The 27,146-nt window shown below is 40.0% G+C and overlaps 1 protein-coding gene across 1 annotated transcript; it reads left to right on the plus strand.

Annotated features, from left to right (window-relative positions):
• Positions 1–1,467: 1,467 nt before the first annotated feature.
• Positions 1,468–25,288, plus strand: yap1 (Yes1 associated transcriptional regulator). The gene is made up of 8 exons (XM_026192294.1): positions 1,468–2,212; positions 3,371–3,606; positions 12,945–13,063; positions 13,971–14,084; positions 18,711–18,874; positions 20,939–21,066; positions 22,081–22,193; positions 22,996–25,288. The coding sequence occupies exons 1-8, from the start codon at positions 2,012–2,014 to the stop codon at positions 23,229–23,231; spliced, it is 1,311 nt and encodes a 436-aa protein (XP_026048079.1). The 5' UTR covers positions 1,468–2,011; the 3' UTR covers positions 23,232–25,288.
• The last annotated feature ends 1,858 nt before the right edge of the window (positions 25,289–27,146 follow it).

Raw genomic sequence — 27,146 nt, forward strand, 5'->3', positions numbered from 1 at the left:
TTATAGCGGCCATATAATCGTTTCTAGTAATATCCAATCGAGAGCAGTGAGGAGGATGGAAGGCTTACAAAAAGTGACCAAACTCGGCGTGGTGGGTGGTCCTCTTGGCGCTGCCGGGACACTGCAGTCCATCTCTTTAATGTGTCTGACTGCGTTACAATGATGTGAAAATGGCCACTTTCATTGAAACAATGGACATTTTTTTGACTGGCAGCATGTGTGCAAAGACTGTTTCCTTCATTCATCAAATTAGAGCAACTTTTAAAACAATAATCAAGTATTTCACAAATATTAAAAGTTCTCTCACTGTCAGCATTTTACTAATCATTTATTAGACACATCAAAGTTTAGCAGGACAAACATGAATTCCTACCAGTATGGTGGATTACAGCGATGTTAAATGTTTCTAAGATTTTGAAGGTGCAGCATTGTTAAAAAGTATTATCTGTCCAAAAGCATGTGGGTTGAGTGTGACTCTCAGTCTGTTAAGGAGGTTTACAGTGTCTGTGGATATTTAATAGATCTTCATAATGATGCATTCATGGATGTATGGGAAAAGCTGAAACAGAGCCTCTATATCCAAAGAGGGTGGATCTTGACAAAATGATTTCTCAATGGGAGAGGGGCTTCATTAGCATAACAATTGTGGGAACTGCATGGGTCTACTTTTCATGAGCACTGTAACAAAAAAAGAGAGTGAGAGAGAGACAAAACTGTACTATTACACATAGTGATGATATTTTTTTTTCTTATCTTTGCTCAGATTCTTGGGAAAGTGTTTATCTATATTTTGTCATAATGTTATAAATAAATCCTGCAAAGAAAAATGTGATCTGCCAGTGTTACTTTAGTCAGATTTTCCGTTTGCAAATGCACTTTATTGTAAGTTTTTATGAGCTTTAGTTCAATATGAATTTGATTTTCGTTTTCTTTTTGGTCCTTTATTTTCTTGGTTTTACACTAGAAAAACTTTGGTAACTTAAAAAAAAAACATGTACAAACTTGTACAAGAAAATGTCACTTTATAGCATCAAATTTGAGTTTAATTTGGTTACCCTGTGTTCATCTGTGTGTATATATTTTCAGTGCATCTGCAAGTTAGTTTAATGAAACTTCCCATGTAGTAGTGTTTTTTTCTACAAGGCATCCAGATTTGGGCTAGCAAATGGGCCATAAATGGAGACCATAACTCATAAGGTCTTGCCCAGATTGTCCGGTCGAAGATTACATAAACTGTAAAGGATATTACAATTCCATTTGCTGTCGAAATAAGTAGATGTTAACGTTAAAAAGTTGTGACATGTCTTATCAAAAATGTATCTTTTGGTACATAATCTTTTACTTTTAATTTCACACTATGTTTAATTGGGGAAGGTGCCCGCTAATAAAGGGCTTGGCTTTTCCAGTCTACCTTTAAACGCTCTTGTCCCAATCGGAGCCGTAAGTCCCGCCCTATTGGTGATTACGTCACTGGCGTCATAAAGTTTGATGTCCTCTCCAAAGTTTAGATCCGACTGGGGCTAAACTTTTTTTTTTTTTCTAGAAAGTGAGCTGCGGAGATTTGTACCGCTCACTATGAGCCTTGCTTAAAAGAATATCAACAACAGCTTGGACTTGGCCCGACACTCAGAAAAAGTTGGACTCTTTCACTCAACCGTTTGTGGTGTTTTTTCGTCTTTTGTGGCTGCATCTGCGTTTTTTGGGGGGACGAGAGCATAAATTCCAATGTGGAGTTTATGCGCTTTGTTACGTTAACAAGTATGCCAGCAGGAAAAAACAGGAAAAGGCTGTCTTTCATTGCAGATTTCGACAGCTAACACACTTTGGAAGAATATCAAGTGCTCGACTTGTAAAGTTTAGAATGACTCCGAATAACTTTTACTGAGTGTCGTCGAGATTTTCAGATTTCTCCCGGCGTGGAAAAAAAGTTTGGGATTGGCTCACGTTTATTTTTTAACTTCCGAAGCCTAACTTTTTTGGGACATAAAGTTCGAAGACTGTTTTTGGGACAATGGATCCGAGCCAGCACAACCCTCCTGCCGGACACCAAATCGTCCATGTACGGGGCGACTCTGAGACTGACCTAGAGGCGCTTTTTAACGCTGTGATGAACCCGAAAGTCAATACCGTGCCCCACTCTGTGCCCATGAGGATGAGGAAACTGCCAGACTCCTTCTTCAAACCCCCAGAACCAAAGTCTCATTCCAGACAAGTAAGCCCGCCCTGGTTTTTACTGTGCCCGTACTCAGAAATCACAACTAAAAAGCAGGGCCCATCTTGTCGAGTTTCGGCCTTCAGGAGCTACGTGACTGGCACTTAGTTAATAGTTACTTCATCCTTCTCTGGTGACATTTTTAGCCTTCAGCGTTATTGTTTTATTGGTCAGTCATCTTTGAACACACTTATTATTTTTTTAAGTCTTTAAGATATAATAACTTTATTCAGGCGGACTTGTATTGACCTGCTTAAATGAGTGTGCATTTCCATTGATGGGTTGTTTCCCCCCCTCAAACTGCATTTAATTTCCATTTAACACATTTCACAGCAAAAAAACAAAACAAAAGAGAAAAAAAACCAAACATTAAAACAGCAAAGGCCGTGAGGGCTTTATTAAACGGCGGAAACATTCTCTTGCAGTCTTTGGCCGTAAGTAACCAAGAAAACCGATGAATATTGCTTAGCTTAGAATAAATTGTGATTAGATGAGTGACAATGTAAAAATAATAAGGGATGGTTTGGTTAATAATTCATGTATAGCTATTTGCAGACGGATAACCGTCATGTTCGTATCATCTTAAATTTCCAATCCGACTTTTTTATGTAAACAACTTGATTTGCTGACAGGAAATCATATGATGGTTAAATTATCCTATATTCACCCACAGCCCCTCCCCGATCCCTTCTTCCATTTTCAGCTCTTCCAAGTTCCCGGTCGCTCCCCATAACTCTGAGGACTTTTTGTAATTAGTGCGCATGCGTGTTGGTGGCAAGCCCTGGATACCTCCCACACCCGAATAAGTCAAAAACATGCCTTCACATGCACATGAATAGAATTTATATACACTTTAAAGTGATTACAAATTATAAGGAGTGACTCAAATATTAAATGGGTAGAAATTATGTAGACTAGTACACACTGTCAATAAATTAAGACTGTGTTCTGTTTTTCATCCTCAATCCATTATTGCACTTGTATTTGAAACAAACAAAGCCTCATGTTTTTTTTATTCTTTCATAAATGTTTGATTTGTCTTTACATTTGCATATGGCCTTTTTTAATTATTACATGATAATTGATGTTTTTAAGTGAGGGTTTTCACTCAAACTCCCCAAAGAAAACTAACTGTGTTGTCTCTCAACCCCAACACAGGCCAGCACTGATGCTGGGAGTGCCGGAGTCCTCATCCCTCACCATGTCCGTGCACACTCATCCCCTGCTTCCTTGCAGTTAGGAGCTGTTTCTGGTGGCTCACTGTCTGGCATGGGCTCAACAGGGGCCTCTCCTCAACATCTTCGTCAGTCTTCTTATGAGATTCCTGATGACATGCCCCTACCAGATGGGTGGGAGATGGCCAAGACAGCCTCTGGCCAGAGATACTTCCTCAAGTATGTATGCTGCCATGAAGTGCATCATACAGTTTGTAAAAGTCTCTGAATGCTTGCAACCTGAAATGTTTTGAAAAATCGGTGATATTCATCTATCTTAACTTTTTATACTTATTTTATACTTATACTTAAGGGCGATCGTGGCTCAAGAGTTGGCAGTTCGTCTTGTAATCGGAAGGTTGCCGGTTCGAGCCCCGACTCAGACAGTCTCAGTCGTTGTGTCCTTGGGCAAGACATTTCACTCGTTGCCTACTGGTGGTGGTCAGAGGGCCCGGTGGCGCCAGTGTCTCGCCTCTGTCAGTGCGCCCCGGGGCTGCTGTGGCTACAATGTAGCTTGCCATCACCAGTGTGTGAATGGGTGGATGACTGAATGTAGTCTAAAGTGCTTTGGGGTCCATAGGGACTAAGTAAAGCGAATACAGGCCATTTACCATTTATTTAACATTATTACATCAGATGTCAGAAAATCCCCAAAATGGAAAATTTTGTCTAATTTTATGAGAACATTTTATATTTGTGCAAGTTCTAAAAAATGTGTTTAAAATCTTTGATTGCAATTTTATACATACATATTGTTGGAATAATCTTACTGATATTTACAATATGTATATCCCTGCTTATAAAGCAGTACAATCACTGGTTCAAACTTTTTTTTTTTTTGTTGTGACAATGAAAGTTACCAAAGAATTGGTCTTGTGACAGGTCTCTATAGAGACCTCTGTACTACAAAGCAGGATTTAATCTTATCTGGGTAACTTCTGGATTAGCTCTGAAGTTTAACCCTTAACCCTAACCTGCTCCGGAACAGGTTAGGTTCCTGATTAGAGATCAGCAGGTATGAAATCACCACCTACTGACCAGGCAGTTCTTCAGAAACTGGCATCACCCTGCCTGAACAATCCCTCTGTGGGTAGAGTAGGTGGCTCTAGTTTTTCAGTAGTGTCTAAAGTCTTTGTGTTAGCTGATGAGCATCGGTGATAAATCTTGATTCATTCCCATATTTGTCAGCAACAATTTTACTCTTTGATAAGTGTTAGTCAGTAATATACGATCCTAAAACAGGACACCTATACTGCACTTTCTAACCTCATTTCAAATTTGTACATAGACTAAGCCTATATTTGAATTCTGTTGTTGTATTTAAACTTACTCTTAAATCCTTAAAAGACACAGATTGTAGCTGAGAGAATGAAAACTATAACTGTCTTATGCAAATTTGATGGGAATAGTTGATAACAGCTCATCAGATTCTCCAATATCTTAATGGGATATTTTTATCTGTTAACTCAGACAAGTGGCTACACTTTAATAATAGCTTTCTAACTAAAGTGGATACAAATACTTACATCATTTATGTAACCTCTTCATATTTTTCTCATTTTAAAGTTTACTCTTTCTTTGTAAAATCAGCTACTAGTACACTAATCAATGTGATCAGATATTACCAGCACCACCTCTTTCATGTGAACTCACGTGTACCTCGATTGGGAAGTCCTGGGCTAACTTAGTGAGTTAATAACCAGCTTAGTGTGACCACTTACCCGAACGCCAGTGTTAGGGTGAGTAAATCTGGATAACGAAGGATACCCTGGGTATGCTGAACTCGCTTCGTAGTACAGGGCCCAGCTCTCAATACTACATCTCTATTCAGCATACATTATGCTGACAATGATTTTCAAATCTGTTACACAATAGTTGCCACTGTGTCCAGAAAGAGACAATTGCAATAGTTAAATTGTAGGTTATTAAATTTGGTGGGCTCAGCAAACAAGAGAAGTCTTTTGAGCAATGATTGCTGTATCTAGTGCTCCTTTTCTTGGTCTCAGGTTTCAGTAGAGACAATGGAGCACTGTAGCTACCCCAGACAGCAAAGAACAGTTCTGCAAAGCTCCTCTGCTACTCAGTAGATCTTCTTCGCATTAATCATCCATAGTAATGTAGATTTCTTGTTTGCAGGTACTGTAGAGACCTTTAGGCTTGTCACAGGATGTATCGATTACTTCTCGGGTTTTGAGGACTTTGGTTCTTTAATACTTTTTTGTGCATTTGTTACCCTTTTTATTTCCACTATCTGTAGCTCTGGGCAAAGATGGGTTGAATTATTCATAAAAGTGGCGTGCTTGTCAACAATTTATGTTAATGTAATCTGCTCATTGTGAAGCCTTCTAAAGTTTATGAACTCTTCAGCAGCTCTTGTTTAAAAAAAGGCTTGACACTCAAAGTCCTCATTCTTTACTCAAAGGCAAAATGTTGTCAGTTCTAGGAAATGTTACTCTCTGACGCAGAGTCTGGACAAACATGATAGCTTCAAACTTACTTGGATCCCAAAAAAAAAGAGAGCTTTCATTACCACATGTTTTAAGGTTGCACATCTGGAGAACATCTGGCCCATTTTGTGGAGGCCAAAAAAATAATGGACAGGGAATAGAGGAATCAAAACAGTACTCTGAAAGACTCGAGATCTTTATGGTTCTTTAGAGTATTTTATCCTAAAATACTGATAAAGGCAGAATAAAATATAACGTGTATAAAATTGGCAGTATAAAAGCCATAAGTTCACAAGTCAGGTGTGTTAACCGAGAGTCTTTCTGTGTATAAAAACAGTCATTTGAGCTCACTGGTCGGTAATTTTTTTTTTTTTAAATGCTAAACTATCCAATTATTCATAGATGATATAATATATACCTGTTTATATAGCGTATACCTGAGGGCCTCTTCCTTTCAACTCACATAGAGTTTGATGTTAACGGGATGTGAAACACATTTCTTTGCAGAGACTTAACTGTTTTTCCAACTGGCATGTTATACAACCAGAGTGAGTATAGTACACTGTGTTTGTGTTTGAGTACGGAAAACGCGAGGAGACATCTTCCACACAGATCAAAGAGCAGATATTTGATCTGGAATAAAAGCAGGCTTGCCAGAGCTGCTGGAAAAGACACTCCCCTATTTATAAACAGGGGCTGTCTGACCAAGATGTGTTGCAGAGAGAGTGAAGCAGAGCAAGAGTGTGCGTGTGTGTGTGTGTGTGTGCGCGCTAGCTATGGACTAGTGGGGGTGGGGAGTTGGTCACCAGCTAGGAAAGCAGAGAGTTGGGGGTTCACATTTCACTCTGGTTGCTTGCTGTTGTCCTTAGAGATAAATGAACCCAGGGTTGAAGTATTTTTTTTTTTAAGATACTATTTGTTTATTACTGTACTGCAGGATTATGCGTAACAATAACTGGCCTCTGAGTCAGTGAGTCTCTAGATTTCGATGCCTCACTCCTTCAGGAGTCATGCTCTGTTTTGGTATGAATGGAGCTGTGACTCTGTGATGGTGCCTCTCTGTGTCAATGAAGTTAAATGGCAGCCATGTGGAGATCACTAGAAGAGGGGGCCAAAAGAAACTGTGCCCTCCCCCTTTGTCCCAGCAGCGAAACAGTGATCTTTATTCAGACGTCGGGCCTGTTGAGACTCATGTGAGCCTTCCCGAAATAGACAAATGGCTGACATGAAGTTTAAAGATGGGGGTGAGAGAGTGGTGGCTTTGTTAAGACTTTAACCTTCTTCACACCTGAAGTTCTGATATTTTTTTAAAAATTTAGTTTAATTTTGGTGTAAATACTAACCAGTGATGATAAGTGACAGATTTAGCACTTTTTTTTCTCCTTTAGAGTAGCAAATGGTGTTGAAGCGATATAAATATCATTTGATAAAAGTGATGCACCTTTTAAACCAAATTTTAAAAAATGAGACATTTTGTTATAACTGTTGGTGGTGATCAATAGTCGCAGCCCTAATGGTAATCAGAGTCAAATAGGATGCCGTCTTTTTTTGTTGTTTTGGCTGTTACATAAAAACAAATACTTGGAGAACGTCAACAAAGTCTGTTGACCTTTCGTCTTTTTCACAGCAGTTTGCTGCGGCCTTTGATTTATGACAGCCAGGGCACAGAGGTTGGGTCACCTTGGTTGTTGGTGGGACGGGGGCAGGGATGGTCTCCAGGGGTGGGTCATAAACTAATGAAGGTTTCTAATTTAGACACACCGGTGAACTAGGAGGGGTAATCACTGTTTCCGGGCGCTTATTAAATGCAGCTTTGAAAGAGCTTTCAGTTCGTGGGAAGTCAGCTCAAAGCAGAGTAAAGCTCTGGAGGGGGGGAGGCTATTATCTGCCCTGAGGGGCAGGTAGATCTACGTGTTGATGGACACTTTTGTCTTTTCTCGACTGGGTTTTTTAAATGTTTTGATGAGCTTGGTTTCACATGAAAAGAGCAGACTATGTGTCTCTCTTAAGGTTTAACTCTGCAGTGGCTAAAGATGATTCATGATTAGATATGCAAGGAGATGATTATCCACTGTGAAGAACTTTAATAAATCCTTTCTTTAGTGTTATGTTTTTAAAAAACAAATTATTTTCTCAGACTTACACTGCTGCAGAGTCCCGGGTAAATCGGCTAATAATCAGCTTTTACTATACTCTGTCTGTGATTTCCTGAACATCTGTTGCTCTAAATACAAGTCAGAGATTGCCTGTTTGCACAGGAAAGATGTTTATTTAGGCCTTATGCTCTTGCTGTAGTACATTATAATAACTCTGTTATGCTGATTTTAAACTATAAGATTATATTGATAAATCAATTCCAGCAGATAACATGGTAATATTTACTGCATTTAAAACAAAAATGGCCTAGTCAAGCTTTAGGCTCTCCAACTGTCGCCATGAATTGAGCAAATAAAGCTGCAATTGCAGTGTTATGTTGTCTTTTAAACCATAGTCAGACTTTAACTACTTGACAGTTTTTCATCTAGTCATTAATACTGTAGTGATGTAATAAATTAAATAAAAACAATATCAATTCATTTTTAAATTCACTAACAAGTTTTACCTTTATAGCTTGGCTAACACTGATCTTATAGTAAATGAAATGAATGGTATATATAATTGTTTTGCGATGAGTTTAAAGTGATAAATATGCAAATTGGTTTTCATTCTAAGACGTTGTAAACTAAGACCACTTGGTCAGTCACAAATGGTGCTGGGAAGACTGGGCTGTAAGCTTGTGCAAAGCCCTCATTTGGAGCAACTTTGTGTTTGACAAACTTTTGGTTTATTGACCACACACAGACAAGAACCTTCCTGTTCAACTTTGGCCTGTCAGCTCAGTACACAAACTGGACTGTGAGAAAGTCAGACTAATGTTTACCGAAGGTTTGATGTAACACCTCTGTTTCAGACATCAATGCCTCCACTGTCACTAAGGGCATCTCCACAGAGAAGTAGTCTCTGAGAGGTGGACCTCTCAGGTGGGATTTAGAGATTTCGAAATACTCGGATAACCTTATTTTAATATTGATATATTATTTGACTAAAAGTATGCACCTATTAATAAGTTTGCAATGTTACTTGGTAAATGATTAAGAGAAGTGCTTATGCGGAGTACTTTGTAAGGCAAGTTTTGCTTAAAAAAAAAACCCCACCTATTAATCTTTAATTACGACAATCCCTAAAATTACATTCAATCTTGAAATTACTCTTAAAAAATAAACAGTGGAAAAACCGAGGAACATTCAGTCCTGGTACTTCATGAACTAGTTTCCTCATTAATACAAACCACCCTTCAAAGGGAAACTTAAAGCCACAATAGGGTCACAAAGGTTGCCCCAATAATCTCTCTTGATGATGTCCTGCTGATAGAGAGGCAGCCAGGCATCTCCAGTCAACGAGAGTGGAGGTGGTCACCCTCAACTTAGAGGCCTGATTACATCTGGCCTCCCCCAGTGCACTCTTAAGTCATTGGCTTCAACCAACTTCCAAGCACATACTCCCAGGGTGGAGCTCCTGTGGTCTGACGATCCCATTTTTAACATTTGACAACTCAGCTGTGGGAGTGCTTCATCACTGCTGCACTTCTCATAGCTTCACTCCCCTGTATTACACCAGCGAAATGCAGCACTTGACATCTGGATTTGAAGATGTGCAATTTCAGTGGAATAAACAGTCAGCCTGGACTGAAATCGAGCTTTGATCTGGTGTTTTGAAGGTGGCAGAGGTTATTTGGAGACTTTATGTTTTTTGAGTAGTAAATTCTCTACAAAGCCAGATGCAAACGGCCATAGTTTTCATGAGCATAAACAGGCAGGCTGTGTGTTTGTCATACTAGTTTATAATACTACAGTAATTCACTGCAGCTTTTGAAAAATCAAGTGGGGGAATTCAGACTTTTGCACGTAAGGGATCGTGAACCCTTTATAGCACACTCCGGAAACCTGAATCTCTTAAATCTCAGATTTTTCAGTCAGTCCTTAACGATTAGCACTTTGCATTGTATTTTTACTCCAGTTAGTCCTGAGCAGGAAACTTATAAGTCATCCCATATATCATTTCAGCAAAGTAGAGTTTTGCCTTCATGCCTCAGCAAGACATGGTCAAACATGACAACTTGAGCAAAAGATGGAAAGTAATGGATCGCATTTGAAAGACATTGTTCTTCTTGGCTGCAGTACCTGGTCATTTGCAGAAGAAATGATGTGTTATAGTTTGTCTGTGATGATTCCCAGACAAACATGAGACTTTTTTTTTTCCCCCACCACCTTGTCCCGTCATCTAAACTAGGATTTGGGGTTGGAACACCAAAAGATGTTTGTGTTAACAAAAAAAAAATCCCCCTTAAGGGACTTAATTTGGGGGAGGAGGATGTTGTTGTTTATGTAAACCATGTGACAGAAATAGAATCTAGCTGCTAGTTCATTGTTTATGGATTGAAACGTGTCTATACAGGTTACATTTTTTTGTGGCATGTAGACTTATTTTATTCTGTCCATTCATGTGCTTAGTGTGTAATCACACAGCAGCAGTTTGTGTGTAAAGAGTCAAAAGACGCCATTTATTTTAAGCATTCTCTTAATGTTTGGGTCGCAGCTTGAATGAGAGTTTTGAGAGCACAGTTTTACAGCTTACTTAAAAAAAATTGTAAACTTTTTTTGCACTTGTATGGATCAGGACCAACCCCAAAAATATCTTGCCCATCCCCGGGTATGCAGTAGGGGGCAGGGTACAAAGGCTGCCTTGCTGTGCTCGTTGTGGTGTCAGAAACATGTAAAGAAAACACCGAGCAGTTGTGACCGTGGGGTTGCAGATCATCAGCAATTCCTAACAGCAACTGGTGGCCTCCAGCCGTCCCAACAGTTGCCATGACATTGTTTTGTTTTATGTTTCACCTACAGGAAGCCGTGCAGCTGACCATATATGGTTGGTGGCAGGTTCAGTGAATAGATTATCTTTTAGTTTTAAAACCTGGTGATGAATTACTGACTCTTGGTAACTCATTTACCGGTTTTCTCAGTTTCTTTTCAATATTCTTTTCAGCACTATTGAACAGAAAGTCGATTTCATCACAGGCTTTTAGATCATTATTGCCTGTATTTTGAACTAAGGCTTTGTTTACAGTTGTTGTGGTTGATTTGATCAACGGAAGTTGGCAGTTCTAACTAGTCTTTGATAGAAAATTCAATATACCTTTTATCTGTGCATAACTTCAAGAATCTGATTTTAAGGTTTTAAAGTTTTATGTTCCTATCAGTGTTTTCTTTTTTCCCCCACTTTTAGCAGTTTTTTTTTTTTTGCCATTGACGTGCAAGGATGTGCAGGCCTCTCATTTACAATAAACCCTCCCTTCCCTTTTACCCTAGTGCCCGTCTCCCTGCCTCCTCCCCTGTTCTCCCCCCATAACAAATGTCATAGTTTCCAGAGTGGGGAAAAAGGCAGGAAATGGGGCAGGGCGGGCACTCAGACTGTAACAGAACCACAGCAACTCACACAGCCAATGGAATTCAGGGGATTTGCTTCTGTAGATTTTTTTTTTTTTAACTTTCACTTGTTTTTTTTCTTTTCTCCAGTTATATGCCCCTCCTCTCCCTGACCTTTCTTTCTCAAGGCCCCCCCAGTCTGAGCAGTTCCAACTATTTTGCTTGGTTTGCGGTGCTTGTGTGGGTGTGTGTGTGTATATGTGTGTGCGTGTGAGGGCTGGGGGAGGGTTCGGTAGGGGATTTGGCAGCTCCTTTGATCAATAAAGCATAAACAAGAGGGGGCTTCAAAATGGGCTGCATTGTATCGGGGGAGGAGTGCTGAGTCAGGTCCTCTCGCTCTCTGGCCTGGGATCGAGAGCAGACAGGCAGGCTGGGATTACCGCAGAGGCCAAGAGAAACTCTCTGAATCTCTCATTTCACCCAGCTGTTCCAAAATCTGTGCTAATGGCGTTTAGGGATCAAATTAACAGTGAGTTGTAAAGAAACGCAGTGGGTGGAAGGACACCATTAGAACCTGGGGTATAATGGATAGCTGTGGGTAACATTTAGGTGCATGACAAACAAACTATTTTTGCCATGTGTGTTGAAATAACTCAGTCAAGTTACATTATAAATGCAAGATTTGTGGTGATGTATGAAACAAAAACACTTGAATTTCATGCCTTTTGTATGAGATTAGTTTTTGTTTCTTTTTCAAAAAAATGGGATAGTTAAAAAAAAAAAAAGAGAGAAAACAAGTGAATAGTGGGGTTTTAGGTCGTAGCTCAGTCTGTGCCTTTGTCAAGCAGGTGAAAGCTTTGTAAATGTGGCGCCAGATTGTTAAAGCCCCTGACACTCTGTAGTGTCCGAGCCGCTTCCAGGAAAAAAGGACCCCCTGCATTGAGCCCTGGGACTGACCCTCCCTCAATAGAGAGGGTCCTGCTCGGGAGAGGAGGGCTTCCTGTATTAGCTTTCCATCTTAATCAAGCAACAAGTACCAACAAAGCACTAATTATCAATGCCTTCACAGAATGAAACACAATGCCTCCTCCCCCAAGCCTCAGTCCTGTTCCAGCAAAGATGAGCCAGAAAATAGATGGAGCAACATTGTTTGATGTTACAATGGGTGTTTTAAAACCAATCATAGGCCGCTACACATTTTCAAGAAGCTTTCAGCCTGACTTGACTTATTTTCATTTTTTGCAGTGTGCTGCTTTTGTTTTGTCTTATTTCAAATATAATTTAATGTGTTTTTTTTTCTTTTTTCCATTGTTATTCAATACACATAGATTCAAATCATGAATGAATGAGTAGTGTAAATCTAGACTGAATCCAGGCTGGAACACACACAGTCAACATTGAGTTTCGCTTCCAGTAACAGTCATCATTTACAGAACGGGGGGGGTAGATTCAGTGTTTTTGTCCATGAGGTTGATGAAATGGGTCTGAGTCAACATTTATGTGTTGTATTGACATAGCCCTAGTTTGGCCTTACTGCTTATTAGTTGTAGGAAATCATAGATGGTCATTTCTGTGACTTATTTTTATTGGCTGTCCTATCTCCTTACAGCCACATTGATCAGACCACCACTTGGCAGGATCCGCGCAAGGCCTTGCTCCAGATGAACCAGCCTGCCCCTCCCAGTTCTGTGCCAGTCCAGCCACAACCTATCATGAACCCAGCCAGTGGTGTGTATCTGTTGATTTTGTCAAATTTAGTTTTTATATCAGCGGCAGTGCATGAAATGCATTGTGTAATTTTCAGCAGTGAATGGCAATTATTTCAGTTCTTCCTTTGCACAACGTTCATAGTGTATTTTTTTCAACATGCATTTTTTGTGTGTTCACATATGTAAAGCAAAACAATAAAAAAAAAAAGAAGAAAAAAATTATACCGAACAAGTCAGGTACAGTCTGGTTCTTACCTGTTACTACTTGGTGTACCTCAGGTCTGTCCATACAGTTGGAATTTGCCCTAGGTGAGGGAAGACTGAGGCAGAACGTTACGCGTCCTGTTTGACATGTTTGGGAACTCTGACTCAATAGCTACTTTTGCACATGCACACACTGTGTGATGTCCTTTAAAGCCATGTGAGAATATAGCAGGGAATCGGTCCACTGAAATCACAGCAAGCGAGTCCTTCCTCTCGCATGCTGTACCTGGCCGCCACCCCTCATCTAAACAAACAGCGTTTCCAGTATTAGAATGCATCTGAAGTGAACCATCTCCAATATGGAGCTACATGTCAGAAAGGCCAGTTTTGGACAAAGGCCAGATCAGAAACTGGGTAAAGATTAAAGATTACCGATCTGGTAACCCATTGTTAGTCATCTGTCAACTGTTGACAGACATGATTGTTTGATTTCAGTGGCTGATGGCAATGATTAATTCAGAGATGAAAGATTACGACCATCTCTAATTCTTCTGTCTATTTATTCCTTTTGCTTTCTATATGGGAAGTTTTTGCTTTGTTTTGGTCTCTTTGTCAGCTGACTGTAAGAAGTTTAAAAAATTCTGCCAGTCAATTAAAGCATAGATTGAACCTGTAGGATCTCTTAGACTTTGTTTTTGTTTTTTTTTGCATCGTCCCTTTAGGATCCCTCCCTGACGGCTGGGAACAGGCTATTACAGCAGAGGGAGAAATTTACTACATCAATCACAAGAACAAGACCACATCCTGGCTGGACCCACGACTTGAGCCACGTTATGGTGAGTTTGCCTTGGACTGAGATTGTTAGTGTTAAAGTGTGTTGTATTGATTAAATATAGGAAAGTCATTGTTAGACACCTGAAAATATAATTAAATGTTCACACTTGAGGGAGGTGTTCCTTCTCCACTTTTGGTTCAAAGTTAATGTAACCACACCAGAGTGCTTTGGGCTATCTAGACATAGCATTGGTGGTTGAAGGCAGATTTTGTTAAAACCCCCACCCTCAAAATTCACACCTACACTTTTGTCAGCCGTTTTAGTTATGGCACAACAGCTGAGTTTGCCATTAATCCCTCGGGCCAAACTAAAGTTAGCTCCGAGTGTGTGGTGGTCAGGGTTGGTGAATTAGTGACAGAGCCAGGTACATGTGTTCGGACTACTCTGTGGCCATGGGAATAAGCTAATCCTCCCGTGTGCCAGAAAGACTTCCTGAGATGAGGGCTTATGTCACTCTGACTCATTTATTCTTCAGGTGACATGCTTTTCATCACTGAAGTGTTCCCCAGGGAACTTTACCCTGGTTCACAAAGGCAACATGTGTGAATCAGCGTGCGGCCCGCTTAAATTTAGTGTTAGTTTTTTACCGAGCATGGCCACTTAAAGGGCAATTTTTATGTAAGCAATTGTGTGTCCCTGTTCTGAAAGCAGACAGGAAAGTTCAAAACAGAGTTGTAAGGGGAGTGGGGCAGCTGGGGAGAGATGGAGGCTTTAATCGGCAAAGCTCTTTGAAGGTTTATAAGTCTTGAACACACAAGGCTGCTGGGCCCCTGAAAGCGAGAGAGGGGGAGAAAGAGTGAAAGAGACAGGCTCTTAACTCATTATGTGCCATAAACATGATTTTGTTCCTCATGGTATAACATTTTTTTTTTAATAATAATTGTTAAAACGTCACATTTATACTGCTTGTATTTCTCATTTGCGGCAGTTTGTACCTTCTTAGGTTTACAAAAAATTGTAAAACTTATGAATTTTGAACTGTTTTTTTAATTCCAGTAGTTTTGTTTGTTATCATTTTTTTGTATGCATTTGCACTTTTGTACTATTTAAGTAAGCTCCTGTGCGTCAGAAACCCCTATACTGCTGCTATGTAGGTCTTCAATCATAAGCCAACTGCTTTGATAATGGAGGCTAATTTGAGCTTTGAGAAGAAAAGCAGCAGAGTGCCTTTAACTGAGGGTTGTTGCCGGCTGCCTTCCCCCTGTGTGAGGCCCAGTGCAGGCACAGCCCCATTCTGCTGTAGCTCCAGACAGACTTGAATCTTTGCCAGGCCTCTTTATTCTGTGTTCCAACTCTTAATCTGTTCCAGACCTTTTCAGTCAAAGAACTCTAAAGAGGGGAGGGCATGGGAGTGGTGGAGGGGGGCAAGGCGAAAGGGGAGGAAAGAAAAACTGAGGAATAGAGAGAAAATGACGATGGGATAAACATGCATCCTGTTTAAGATCCAAAAAGGTGGTGAGCAAGCTGCGAGTCCACGGTGACGTGGGAGTTCAAAAGGGGACTGGCTAATGTGGATGTCATATCCTATATGTGTTGCTGTGGGCACATACAGGAAATGACAGCAGAAAGACCAAAAAATTCCCCTGGGACTTCAATGTTTTCATCTGAAGACTTGGCGTAATACTGTTTGAGTACTGTCAGAGTACTAAACCAGAAAAGCTGGAACCTTGTTGAAAATGTCGCTGTCATAGGGTAGTTTGGCATTTGTGATACAAACAGAATTAAGAAATGTCATGTGGAAAAAGTCAGGAGCAGCTTCTTAACTCTCAAACAGCATCCCGTGGATGGATAGTTTATGTTTGAGTTTTGCCAAACTTTGCCAAAATATTCTATGCTTTTTTTTTTGCTTTTTTTTTTATTGGTGACCATTAAATGGAATTGAGTGTACGCATTAATAGATTTCTATTAGAAGTGTCAGATACAGCTGTATTATAACCTGTTAGCCTACACTCTTGATTTTCGCCTGACTTATTTTTTTCATGCCTCTCAGAGCCAAGTCGGCACAGGCTGGTTTTAGCTTACTGAGTACAAGATGATAAAACTTTGTTTGCATCACATCCAGTCTGTTTTGCCGCTTTACTTATCTTGATGCTAGAAATACAACACCTTCCCAAGATGCCTTTTTTTTTTTTTTTTTTTTTGTTAAACTTGTTAAATCGAAAGCAGGTAAATATTTACTAAGTCTTAAAAGGTGCTGAGGCCTGGTCATATAGAGAGCTTCCCACAGCTGGCACACCCTCAACTTTACCTGCCCCAGGTGATCTTGTGGTGTAATATGCCTGCCAGTGTGATTGACTGATAAGGGGTTGTGTCGCTGGCTCGTTGTCTTGCAGGAGTGCGTGAAGAAGACAAAAGGCAGACAGCATTAACTTGTCTCTTATCTGACTGGCTCACCGGCAATCACTACCTCTATGTGCTGCTTACTCAAACCACCTCTCCAAAAGTACACACACACTCTCACACACAGTCTTCTTTGCCTTGAGTGGCCTCCTTTTAAAATATCAGTCTGGCCCTGAAATGAACCTATCCTTGGCAACTATCTCGCCCACAGATGTAATTCCCTTCTTTGATATCTGCATTGCTTGTGCATAGTTCATCCAGTAACATTGGTTATTGTTGCTATTTGGTCTGCAAAAAGAGTCCTTGACTTGGTTTTGCAGCAGGAACTTTGCTCCCCTGAAGGAAACCGTTGACTTTGACTAATCACATAGTTTTGTTGAGCATAATTTACTTGGCAGAGAACTAACAAGGTTAGCAAATCTTCTGATTTTTGTAGTTTTTTGTAAAATTAGGCGAAACTACGCGATCGTTCTGCAGAATTTTTTCACCTTGTTCTGCAAATTGGCTGGAGGAGGAGGTGATTGGAAGCTGACTTCCCTTTGGCACTGTTCGTATGAATAAAAGGTTACTGTCATAAATAGAAACTGGGGTCAAAATAAAGACCCAGGTTTTGACATTAAAACTTCTCCTTTATCTTTTGGCTTTGTGTATCAGTGGATCTCTCCATATGTGTCCCATCGCTTTTACGCAACTCGTCTTCAAAGCTAAGGCCTTAACAGATCTGCAGCTGCTGACATGGCCCATGCGTAGAGACTCCATCATGAGAACAGTTAATGGTGCCCCGATGGCGGAGCGCTCCAGCCACAAAAGGCTTCAGTATCTGCCAAAGATAAGAAGTAGGGAGAAGTAACAGTCTCCCACGGATTCTCTTGACGTGTGTGTGGGGGAAGCTGCCTACATGAGTCTGTGTGTGTGCGCGTGCTTGGGGTGGGGCTGCTGGGGAGACATTGCGGTCAGATAGGGGAGGGGACGGTGGAAGGCAAGGCAAGGTGGGGCCTCCAAAGCTTCCCAGGGAGAGCCCTCAGCTATGGTTCATTCAGCCCCTGCAATAGTGTAAACAGACAGTGATTGAATGGTGATGAGAAAGGTGCCGGGGCGGGCAGGACAGAACAGAGAGGGCCAGACCCGCATGAAAGTTGCGCCCCCGCCCCATTAAAGCTTTGTTGTGATTGGCGCTTCAAGCACATAAGCAAACAGCACACCTCGTTGGCTCCTTTATTGTTGGTGCAACACATTCACGTTTACTCCACTGCAAATGTGTGACCTACTTTGCATGCATAGATTGCAGCATCGCATTGTGCTTTACACTTATGTTTATTAGACCCACCCCCACTACACTGAAGAATAACAAAGATTTCATTGGGGAACAGCTGTGTTTTCAGTACAAACACATTTGTTCTGATATTGTAAACATGTAGTCGGCTTACAAATGCTTAATGCAGTAACATTTGTTGTGTAAAAGAGCCTTTAACGTAAATTTAGAAGTGGTACTGTGTTTGCATTACCTTAGGTAGGCCTGCACTATATTAATGGGCACAGAGCAATCATATTGCATGCGTTAAATCAGCTTAAGTGGACACATCAAGCCAGGGTAAGAAGGCAGTCAGTCTCGAGGGATAAGCGGCGATTTGTTTAGAAGGAAACAAAACGCACAATGAAAGGATAAGTCATGACTGATGCAATGTACAAAACTAACAAAGCTCGTCTTAGTCAGCGAGTGGGAGGAGATCAGGTCTTACAGGAATAGTGATTGTTTTAGATACTAGGTGGACAACTTGTGCTGGGACTTCCCTTGTCCTACACAACCTGCTGCACTGGATCCTCTTTTGCAATTTCACTATGTGGACAAATGCACAAGTTGTTGGTCTTGTTATGTAGTATTTAAATGCAGCGATCCATTAAAGAGGTGAGGTAGCAGGAAGTTTCTGAAGAGAGATGGGAAGATACTAGTCTATCTAGTCTGCTAACTAGAAATCATGTATGTTAGTTTTATTGCCAGCTTCTGAGAGCTGACATTGTTAAATTTGCATATATCTCAATATAGTAAAGTCCAAAGGATAAAGGTGTCTCATAAGCACAGCACTTAAGTTTTGCTGTCAGGTCTGAATATTCCCCCGCTTTGCCTAAAAAATATTTTGAAAGTATAATGATTGTCCTCAGTATTTCCTTTACAACAAAGCAGTTAGCAACCATTTTTTGCAAAGTTTATCCTTGTCGTTACAGCATTTGGGGTCTTTGTATTATGTGCATTTGACTGATATGTAAACAACTTTTATTTTATTTGTAGCTCTGAACCAGCAGAGAATTTCCCAGAGTGCTCCAGTGAAACAGGCCGGGCAGCTGCCTCCCAGCATCAGTGGAGTTATGGGAAGCAACAACCAGATGAGACTTCAGATGGAGAAGGAAAGACTGAGACAGAAGCAACAGGAGCTGCTTCGGCAGAGACCACAGGTCAGGAATCGGAGTTAAAGCAGCTCAAAATATTTTTAAGGCCTTTTGGAAGTGCCAGGGCCTCATGGAAGAACAAATGCTTTTCAGTATGTTTCCACCACGATACTGAACCTCAAACTGTTCATTTGCTGAATGAGTGCAGCAGCAAAATGTTTACACTTTAAAATGTACAGCTTTAAAATCTTGGCAGGGATAGTGGTGGATCCTAAGCCTCTTTGATCAGTCTTTATTGTTACACCACACTGCAGTGAAGTCTTGTGAGTCATCGTCCTTAATAATTATCACTTCCTAAGGTTGATGTGTCACAGTGGTGCCACCCACGCAGGGTGGAGCGGTAGTTTACTCAAGGCTGTGTCATAGTACCAGATTTGGAGCTTTATGATTATGAATGAGAGTGCTGGTGACTTTGTTTACCATGCCTCAGGTTCAGATGGGTTGTTTAAAGTTCACTGTAGGACGTGACCCGTGTGTATGCAGGCACTGGGTTATAAAGGGAAAATTATTGGAACTGTCCTTTTTAAGAGAATATGCTCTGCATGCTTATGTAGCCTGGTTACTGTTGGCTTTTAAAGAAGGAGATTATGAGAGTATGATGAGCACAAACACTTTCTTTCAGATACTTTGGACTATTAGCTATTTTAAAAGCCTTAAAATCAGAATTATGAGTTTATTTACAATTTTTGTTTTTGTTACGTGCATGACAAGTGCCCGCGAGCAAAAGTGGGACCAGACTATTTCAGTGAAGCTGCCTGATTTCACTTAGTGTCTTGTGTAGACAAACACAATTAAAATGATGGATAGAAATTCATCAGTTATGTAAAGAAACATGAGCAACTGAATTATCCAAGGCTCAGACATCCACGGCCACCAGTTAAAATGGAAAATAAAATGTGGAAAGGCACTGCAGACCAGGCAAAGATATAAAGAGGGGTTCTGTCTAGCCGCTAGATTCCAATAAACCCGAAACCCCTGTAACTCTGCTTTGTTTGGATTATGGTGGCTATCATTTATTTACAAATCTTGTAGTGCGTGTCAGGAGTACATTGCATAACGTTAGGCGTGTATGGGGAGTTCAATTTTGGAGCAAAACTTGACACAAATGGAAATGTATGCACTTATGCAATTATGTAATGAAGAATAGGTGAGTGGCTAACTTAAAACCCTTTGTAAGGTAATTAATACTACAGGAAATAAAATGAATTATTGATGTTGCATTGACTATGACTAGCTTATAGTTAGTCCTTCACTTATGCATGGCAACATAAATGTGAAAAACCGTAGAATTGCTGCAACACAATGGAGATTGCTGCAACTTCAAATGCAGATGAGCCATCAGACATGCCTTGCCGGGCGTGTGCTGCTCAGACAGCCGGTTTAGCTAGCTTTATTTTTACGTGGTTTTGATAGTGTCAGCAGGTCATTTATCACACAACTGCAACTTTTGGTTCAGCTGAAACTGTTCCAAACTTCACTGCAACAGCTGTGTGTTTGAAGAGGTAAATTTACTTTATGCACTTATTGAAAGCGTAGGCTGCCTCACTTTTGTTTCAAGGAATGCACAGATGGCAGATATCAGCAACCTATACTGCACTACATGCTGCAGTGTCACTGAGCCAAGGTTGAAACGTAATCTTATTACTGACTACTTATACTTGATTTATTTTACTTGCTGATACCAAATACTAAGTAGAAAAAAAAAGTATAATTAGTGCATTTCCAATAGTGTCTTTGTAGAATTTTAATGAGAGCTGAAAATGGTGACTATGGTCAGCTCTGTTCACATCCCCTTAGAAGGAAGGGGGTGAAAAAGAAAAGCATGACTTCATATCCTCAACCTTATCTGATTCCTCATGTGTAGAAAACAATTGTCTACAACTGTGGCCGGCCCCTCATGTAATATGACACCGTGCAAGGAGAGAAATGGAGACCAACATGTCTGACAGCAGACCAGTGAGGCTGTAAAAAAACGCCTCCATGAAGCTCTAGCTGTGTATAATTAGCTTTGGATGTTAGGGGTGGTGTTGACAGTGTTGCTCATGAGTTTTTGTGTCTTATTATCCGCAGGAGCTGGCTCTAAGGAACCAGCTGCCTACCAGTATGGATCAAGATGGCAGCACAAACCCTGTGTCCTCCCCTATGGCTCAAGATGCCCGGACCATGACGGCCAACAGCTCTGATCCATTCCTCAACAGGTTCGGTTTACACATAAGCCAGGCGTGTTCGGTGTGGAACAAAATAAGGAGACAATCAACCGCTACAGTCTGATTGGCACCAGCTGACTTTTGGTTCAGCCCATCAGACTTTATCCTGTTTTAGGGATCTGTGTGCAAAACTTTTTGAGCTGTGGTAGTAAAAACAGAAGGCCAAACTCTGGGCCTTAACCCTCTTCACATGGTAATGACTCATTCAGAGCAGCAGATCTGTGCCTGGAGTTCAGTGATGACCTCTGGTGTACAACTGCTGCAGTAAAGTCAGTCAGAGCTTAAATGGCGACGCAAGTTATGAAATAATACAAGACCACTCTTTTATTTTAAGAGTGAGACAGCCCCCCCACCCCCTCCAAAAAAAATAAATAAAGTGAAAATCTGCTGGTCTGAGGCTGTACAGATTTGAACAACAAAGGTACAGGAAGCTTTTTATTGTGTGAATGCTGCCCCACGGTATGCTGGGAAATAATTTCTAGTAGTTCAAGCTCTAGTTCTTCTGTGTGCACACAAAGTGAGGAAAAGAGCTGAATAGCAAGCAGGCCATGAGAACATGTGGTCCAGTCAGTAGACAGGCCAACCTAATCTCCCCTCCTCCCCCTGTTCCCTGCACTCCTCTGCGCTCACAATGGCCTCATTCATCGTGCCTCTGCCATACTCTGCCTACATATTTTTCTGCTAATTAGTATAGGCTTGTCAAATGTCCTCTCTCGCATTTTGTCTCAGTTGCCCCTTTCATTGCTGCTCTTTGCCTATGTACTGCAATATAGTGTAGATTAAAAAGGGGGAAAAAAAGTGAAGCTCACTTTCAATGGTGTCACTGCAGATTAGTCATCACGTAGCGTTTCTAGAGGGTTGAACCATTTAAATGTGCATGTATGTAAAGGGAGTTAAGGCCGCTGATTTCAACAGTTCACTTTTAAAGTAAACTATAGGCCATTAGAGTTCATTGGTAACAGAGCAGCATTTCTAACCAACATTTCATCATTTCTGCATTTCCAGCGGGACCTACCACTCCAGGGATGAGAGCACAGACAGCGGCTTGAGTATGAGCAGCTACAGTGTCCCTCGCACTCCAGATGACTTCCTGAACAGTGTGGATGAGATGGATACAGGTGAGCCACAGAGACTAATATTTTTGACCCAAGTGGAATAAAAGTGCTCAGTCAAAATAAACAGGCTGGAACCATCTCCTGCCGAGGGGTGCTTAAACATTTTCATTAACCAGTCAGATAAAGGTTTTTCAATATGAACAATTTAGCCGGATTCCTTTCTTGCCGTTTGCTTCCTGCAAATTTAGACTTGAGTCTTTTAAAAAATTGCAGCTTTTAATCTGAAAGGCTACATTTTGAATATAAGAACAAAAAAGATGTTTATTGTCCTGAAAACAGAATGTAGCCCTATTAGGGAAACGGATCATACAAAGGCCTAAGAGATGAGGAGGTGGACATAATGACATTTGTATCTGTTTCACACGTTCTGATTAAATGCGTCGATGCATGTGCACATCAAAACATATGAAATGCTTGCATCTGACTTTAATTCTTGACTCTTGATTCATTTCTGTCTGAATGGGATGGACCGCACTTCTTCTGTCGGTTTGGCTTAATGATTTGCTCACGGCTGCTGATTATTATTGTACATATTTCTGCATTCCCTTCATAACCGAATGCCTTTTTGTTCACAAGTCATTACTGAAATGATTTAAAGTGAACTATTTTAATACATTATCATAAGATATGCCAATTCATTTTGGTTAACTTACATCTAATCATACCTTCTTTTTAAACTAGCTGAAGTTGAGGTTAAAAGTTACTGGTACTGAACTGCTGTAGCCTTGAGAAACTTTTTCACACCTGTTCTGGAGCAAGTAACATCAAACAGTATCAACATTTTTTTTTCTTCCCTCTTCATCAGGGGACCCACTTGCACCCTCCATGGCAACACAGCCCAGTCGTTTCCCTGACTACCTGGATACCATTCCTGGAACAGATGTAGATCTGGGCACCCTGGAGGGGGAGAGCATGGCGGTGGAAGGTGAGGAGCTGATGCCCAGCCTGCAGGAGGCGCTGAGCTCAGACATCCTCAATGACATGGAGTCTGTGCTGGCAGCTACCAAGCTCGACAAGGAGAGTTTCCTCACATGGTTATAGAAAAGCCGAGCTGGCCACTCCTTCCTCGCTCCTCTACCTACACTCTGAACTTCTGCCTGCTCTAATCTGTGAAGGAATCATAGATGATTTTATCAGACATTTCAGCAAGCCTCTCGGGACTTCTGTGTCTGTGTCAGCATGTAAGGCCAACCTCTTTTTTTTTTTTTTCCTGGCAGTATTGTTCTGTTCTCTTCACTGGTTGTGTTATCTCTGTATTTTGTCTGTGTCTTCAAGGCTGGCCTATGAACAGACAATTATGCAAGGGTCCCCAAATCTTTCACAGGCCTGTCAGTGAATCTAGGGCATATTTACCCACTGGGCAGGTGCTTCCACTCTTCTGCCCTGATCAGTTATCCCCTGGAGTCTCTGGAGCCTCTTTCTTGCAAAATAGCGTGACGCATCACTACTTAACTGTATTTGGGACTTTTGCATCTAGCTAGTAGCTTTATATTTGGCCTCATGTTTTTATTCTTTTTGTTGTTGTTGTTTTGTTTTTTTCAACAAGCCTGAAAAACCAAAAATGATGTATTTGGAGCATAAAGAACAATACTGATTTGGAGTAAAGGTAACGTGAGGCCCATGTTGCTTGGGGTGGGGGTGGGAGGGGTTCGAACCTGCGGATTGACTGCACCGCTGCTTGGCTGTGCCAGCAAGTCTAAGTTAAACCTTTGATAGATCAAGTGCCTTCAGTTGTATTTTTTTTATTTTTTTTTATTTTGAGATGCGAGCGACACGAATAAATACCCACATTTCTATAATTCAGCGACAAGCACACTGCTGTTCCCGTAAACGGCAGGCATACTTCCCTCTAATGTTCAATGATCAAAATTGTATGTTTGGGGTTCCCAGCCTGATTCACAATCCATTCGTCGTTTTATCTTTTTTAGTGTTCTATTTTTAGATAACTATATATGTATGATAGTTTAGATCAAATGGCATTTTACTTTCTTTTTTTTCCTTCTTTCATACATGGATTGAATCATTTTATTTTATTTTTTTTAGACGGGGTCGTCTGTTATATCGCAGCACGACACTTCAATGAGATCAAACCAGCCAGGACTTAATCTTGGTGGTCTGATTCTGTTTGGACTCTTTTTAAACCCATTTATCTGATTCTCTCGTCTCTGCTTTACTGTATCCACTTTAATGTTATTGTATTTTTGATATTCACATGCAGCTTTTTTTTTCACTGTCTTTCCTGAACATTAACCAAAAAGGCAGGTCTCTTGGCTCAGAACAAAGTATAGCTCTTTGATCAATGAAACCTTATGACCACATACAGTATACAACAGTTACAATGTTGGAACCCCCCCGCCCCTCCCGTCTATGCGACGCTGTGTTGAGTGTTTTAAATGAAAGGTTTATAGACTGCAGCCAGGACAAGTTTTAGCAGGTTTAAGAGTCATGTTAAGGGGTAGAGTAGAGGATCAGTGTGTGACTGATGGTGGTGAGTTTTTCCTTTTGCCTGTGTTTTGTTTTGTTTTTTTGTTTTGTTTTGGGTTTTTTTTGGGGGGGGGGTGGCATAATAAAGAAACAATCAGATATCTCAGTCAGGAATTGTTGATGCAGATTCCAAAGATGTTTTTGTAATGACACTAAAAACTTGTATTTTGCTTCTATCTTTAGAGACCAGAAACGGTATGATTTGTAAATCAGCCTGTGTTTGAACAAACTGTATAAGCTAATAATGAGAACATGTTTTAAGTGTTAATGGGCACGTCTAGCTGAGAGAGTTTTTTTTCCCTCCCCTTCTGTTTGGGATGGTTGTTTCGAGTGACTAACCTTGAGATTTTTAAGGATGAGGTTTCAGAGCGGAGAAAAGAGCGATTCTTCTACAAGCACTCACATGTTTACATACTCGGCCGCAGTTGAGACAACACACTGACAATTCTCACATAATCACGTTATTTTTTGATGTTTACACAATGACTACATATTTGCATTACTGCAGTAACCTTTGAATAATCAGCCTGCTGCGTGTGCCCCTGGTTTAGGCTTTGCAGGATGTCACACTGATTCTGTTGCCAACCAATACTAAATGGGTAGCATTAACTTGATGGAATATATATATATATATATATATATATATATATATATATATATATATATATATATATATATATATTATTATTTTTTTTTTTTTTTTTTTTTTTTTTTAATTCATGAGAAACCTCTTTTTAGTTTTGATTTTACTGAATATTAAGTCACGTGCTGATGGATTTTTAAGATGGATGAACAGTGTTGGTGAGAACAATGCAACTAAAATGAGTGGTACACCACAGTGCTCGTATTGCACGGCTAGTTTTCGTTTTAATGCATCAATGCATTTTGTCACACAGACCTGATTTTATGCTTAGTGTGTAATTGTCAGAGCATATTAGCTGTTGACTCTCATTGTAGCAGTAGAACTAATCACAAGTTAAAGGATTTTGTATTTAGAGTTTTCTAAATGCACATGAAATGAATTTATATTCAGTAATGATCTGTTCTTTTTTTTTTTTTTTTTTTTTTTTTTTGATAGAAATGTGCATGTGTTTTAGAACAAATTCTGTTACAATATATCTTTCTTCATATGATACTTTGAAATTGGCCTAAAATAAAGTATATACTTTGTGGTAATATTTCCCTGTGTCATATTCTGTTTTTTATAGTTTGTTTTAAGCATGAATTCTAATTGTATTGGACAGCAAACATTTTTCTAAAATGTTTGGTTTCAAAATAATTATTAAAGGCTCTAATTGTTAGCCCTCTAGTGGTGGAACTGTGGAACTGTTGAGAAGCGATACATCCGGTGAATGTCAAAATAAAAGTCATTGTTCATACCAGTTTAGCACTGTGTATTTCGATTAATGAATTTGGTTTACATTATTCTACCAACTAACTTTTTTATGCAATTTACTTGACGCTTCATACCCATTTTGCTGAATCCAGTTATACATAGTGTTGCCAATTTCAAACCAATTCTTCGAAGGTGGATACTCTGAAATATATATAGAAATGCATTACTACTCCAGCTAGTGAGTTATACACACTTTAAAATAATTATTACATTTTATGTAAACCTATTATTATTATTATTATTATTAAAATGATTCAAACTACTACTGAAATTACTGAAAACTAAATGTTAACATTTTCAGCAACAAACAATAAATTTAACTGAAACAAGCAATTTTATCTTAGCATTCACCAGAAACTTTTTTGGGGGGCCTTTTTTATCTTATGGCTTCATTTTCGATAGGGACAGTGAAGACTGACAGAAAAGCGGAGGAAGAAGAGGGAAAGGCATGCGTCATAGGTCACGTCACGCAAACTAAACAGCGCGTTAAACCGACGCCCACCTAAAGGTTTTTGAAACTTTCAGCCTCAAATTAAAAGCCTTGGAATTGAAAGGTTAACTTGAACAGAAGGATATGTTGATTCCCTCTTGTGTTCACAGTAGGTAACTACAACGAACACCATCAACCTCAAAACACGACAGAGCCCTGACTGCCCACGTTTAGCTCCGCCTCCAGCGGCATTATGCTGTCAGGGGTATTTGGGGGGAAAACACTAGCATTGTTACCAGGTTTAAATAAATGCTCTTATTTAAGTAACCAAATTTCCCCTTGTGGGACAATTATAGGATTATTCTATTCTATTCTATTCTATTCTATTCTTATGCTGATATGTTGTTGAACCTGTGTACTGCACACATGTTTTCTATATTTTATTGTATTTATAAATGTCTATATATGAAATTTTATGCAAAGATTTATAATTTTATTTTTAATATTTTATTGTATTTTTTTCACCAAATTAATAGTTTAGCTACTGAAACTCTGGAAAGATAACTCTGAAAATAGCAAGACAATGGCAAAAAAACAACAACAACAAAAATCAAAAACAAAGAATAGACTGGACCCAAAACATTAA

This window comes from Astatotilapia calliptera, chromosome 14 (assembly GCF_900246225.1).
Source record: "Astatotilapia calliptera chromosome 14, fAstCal1.2, whole genome shotgun sequence".
Lineage (NCBI taxonomy): Eukaryota > Metazoa > Chordata > Actinopteri > Cichliformes > Cichlidae > Astatotilapia > Astatotilapia calliptera.

Coding starts and splice junctions, on each gene's coding strand:
- yap1 (XM_026192294.1), top strand. CDS start 2,012: ATGGATCCGAGCCAGCACAACCCTCCTGCCGGACACCAAATCGTCCAT. Junction 13,064..13,970: donor TATCATGAACCCAGCCAGTG/GTGTGTATCTGT, acceptor TCGTCCCTTTAG/GATCCCTCCCTGACGGCTGG. Junction 18,875..20,938: donor TGCTTCGGCAGAGACCACAG/GTCAGGAATCGG, acceptor TATTATCCGCAG/GAGCTGGCTCTAAGGAACCA.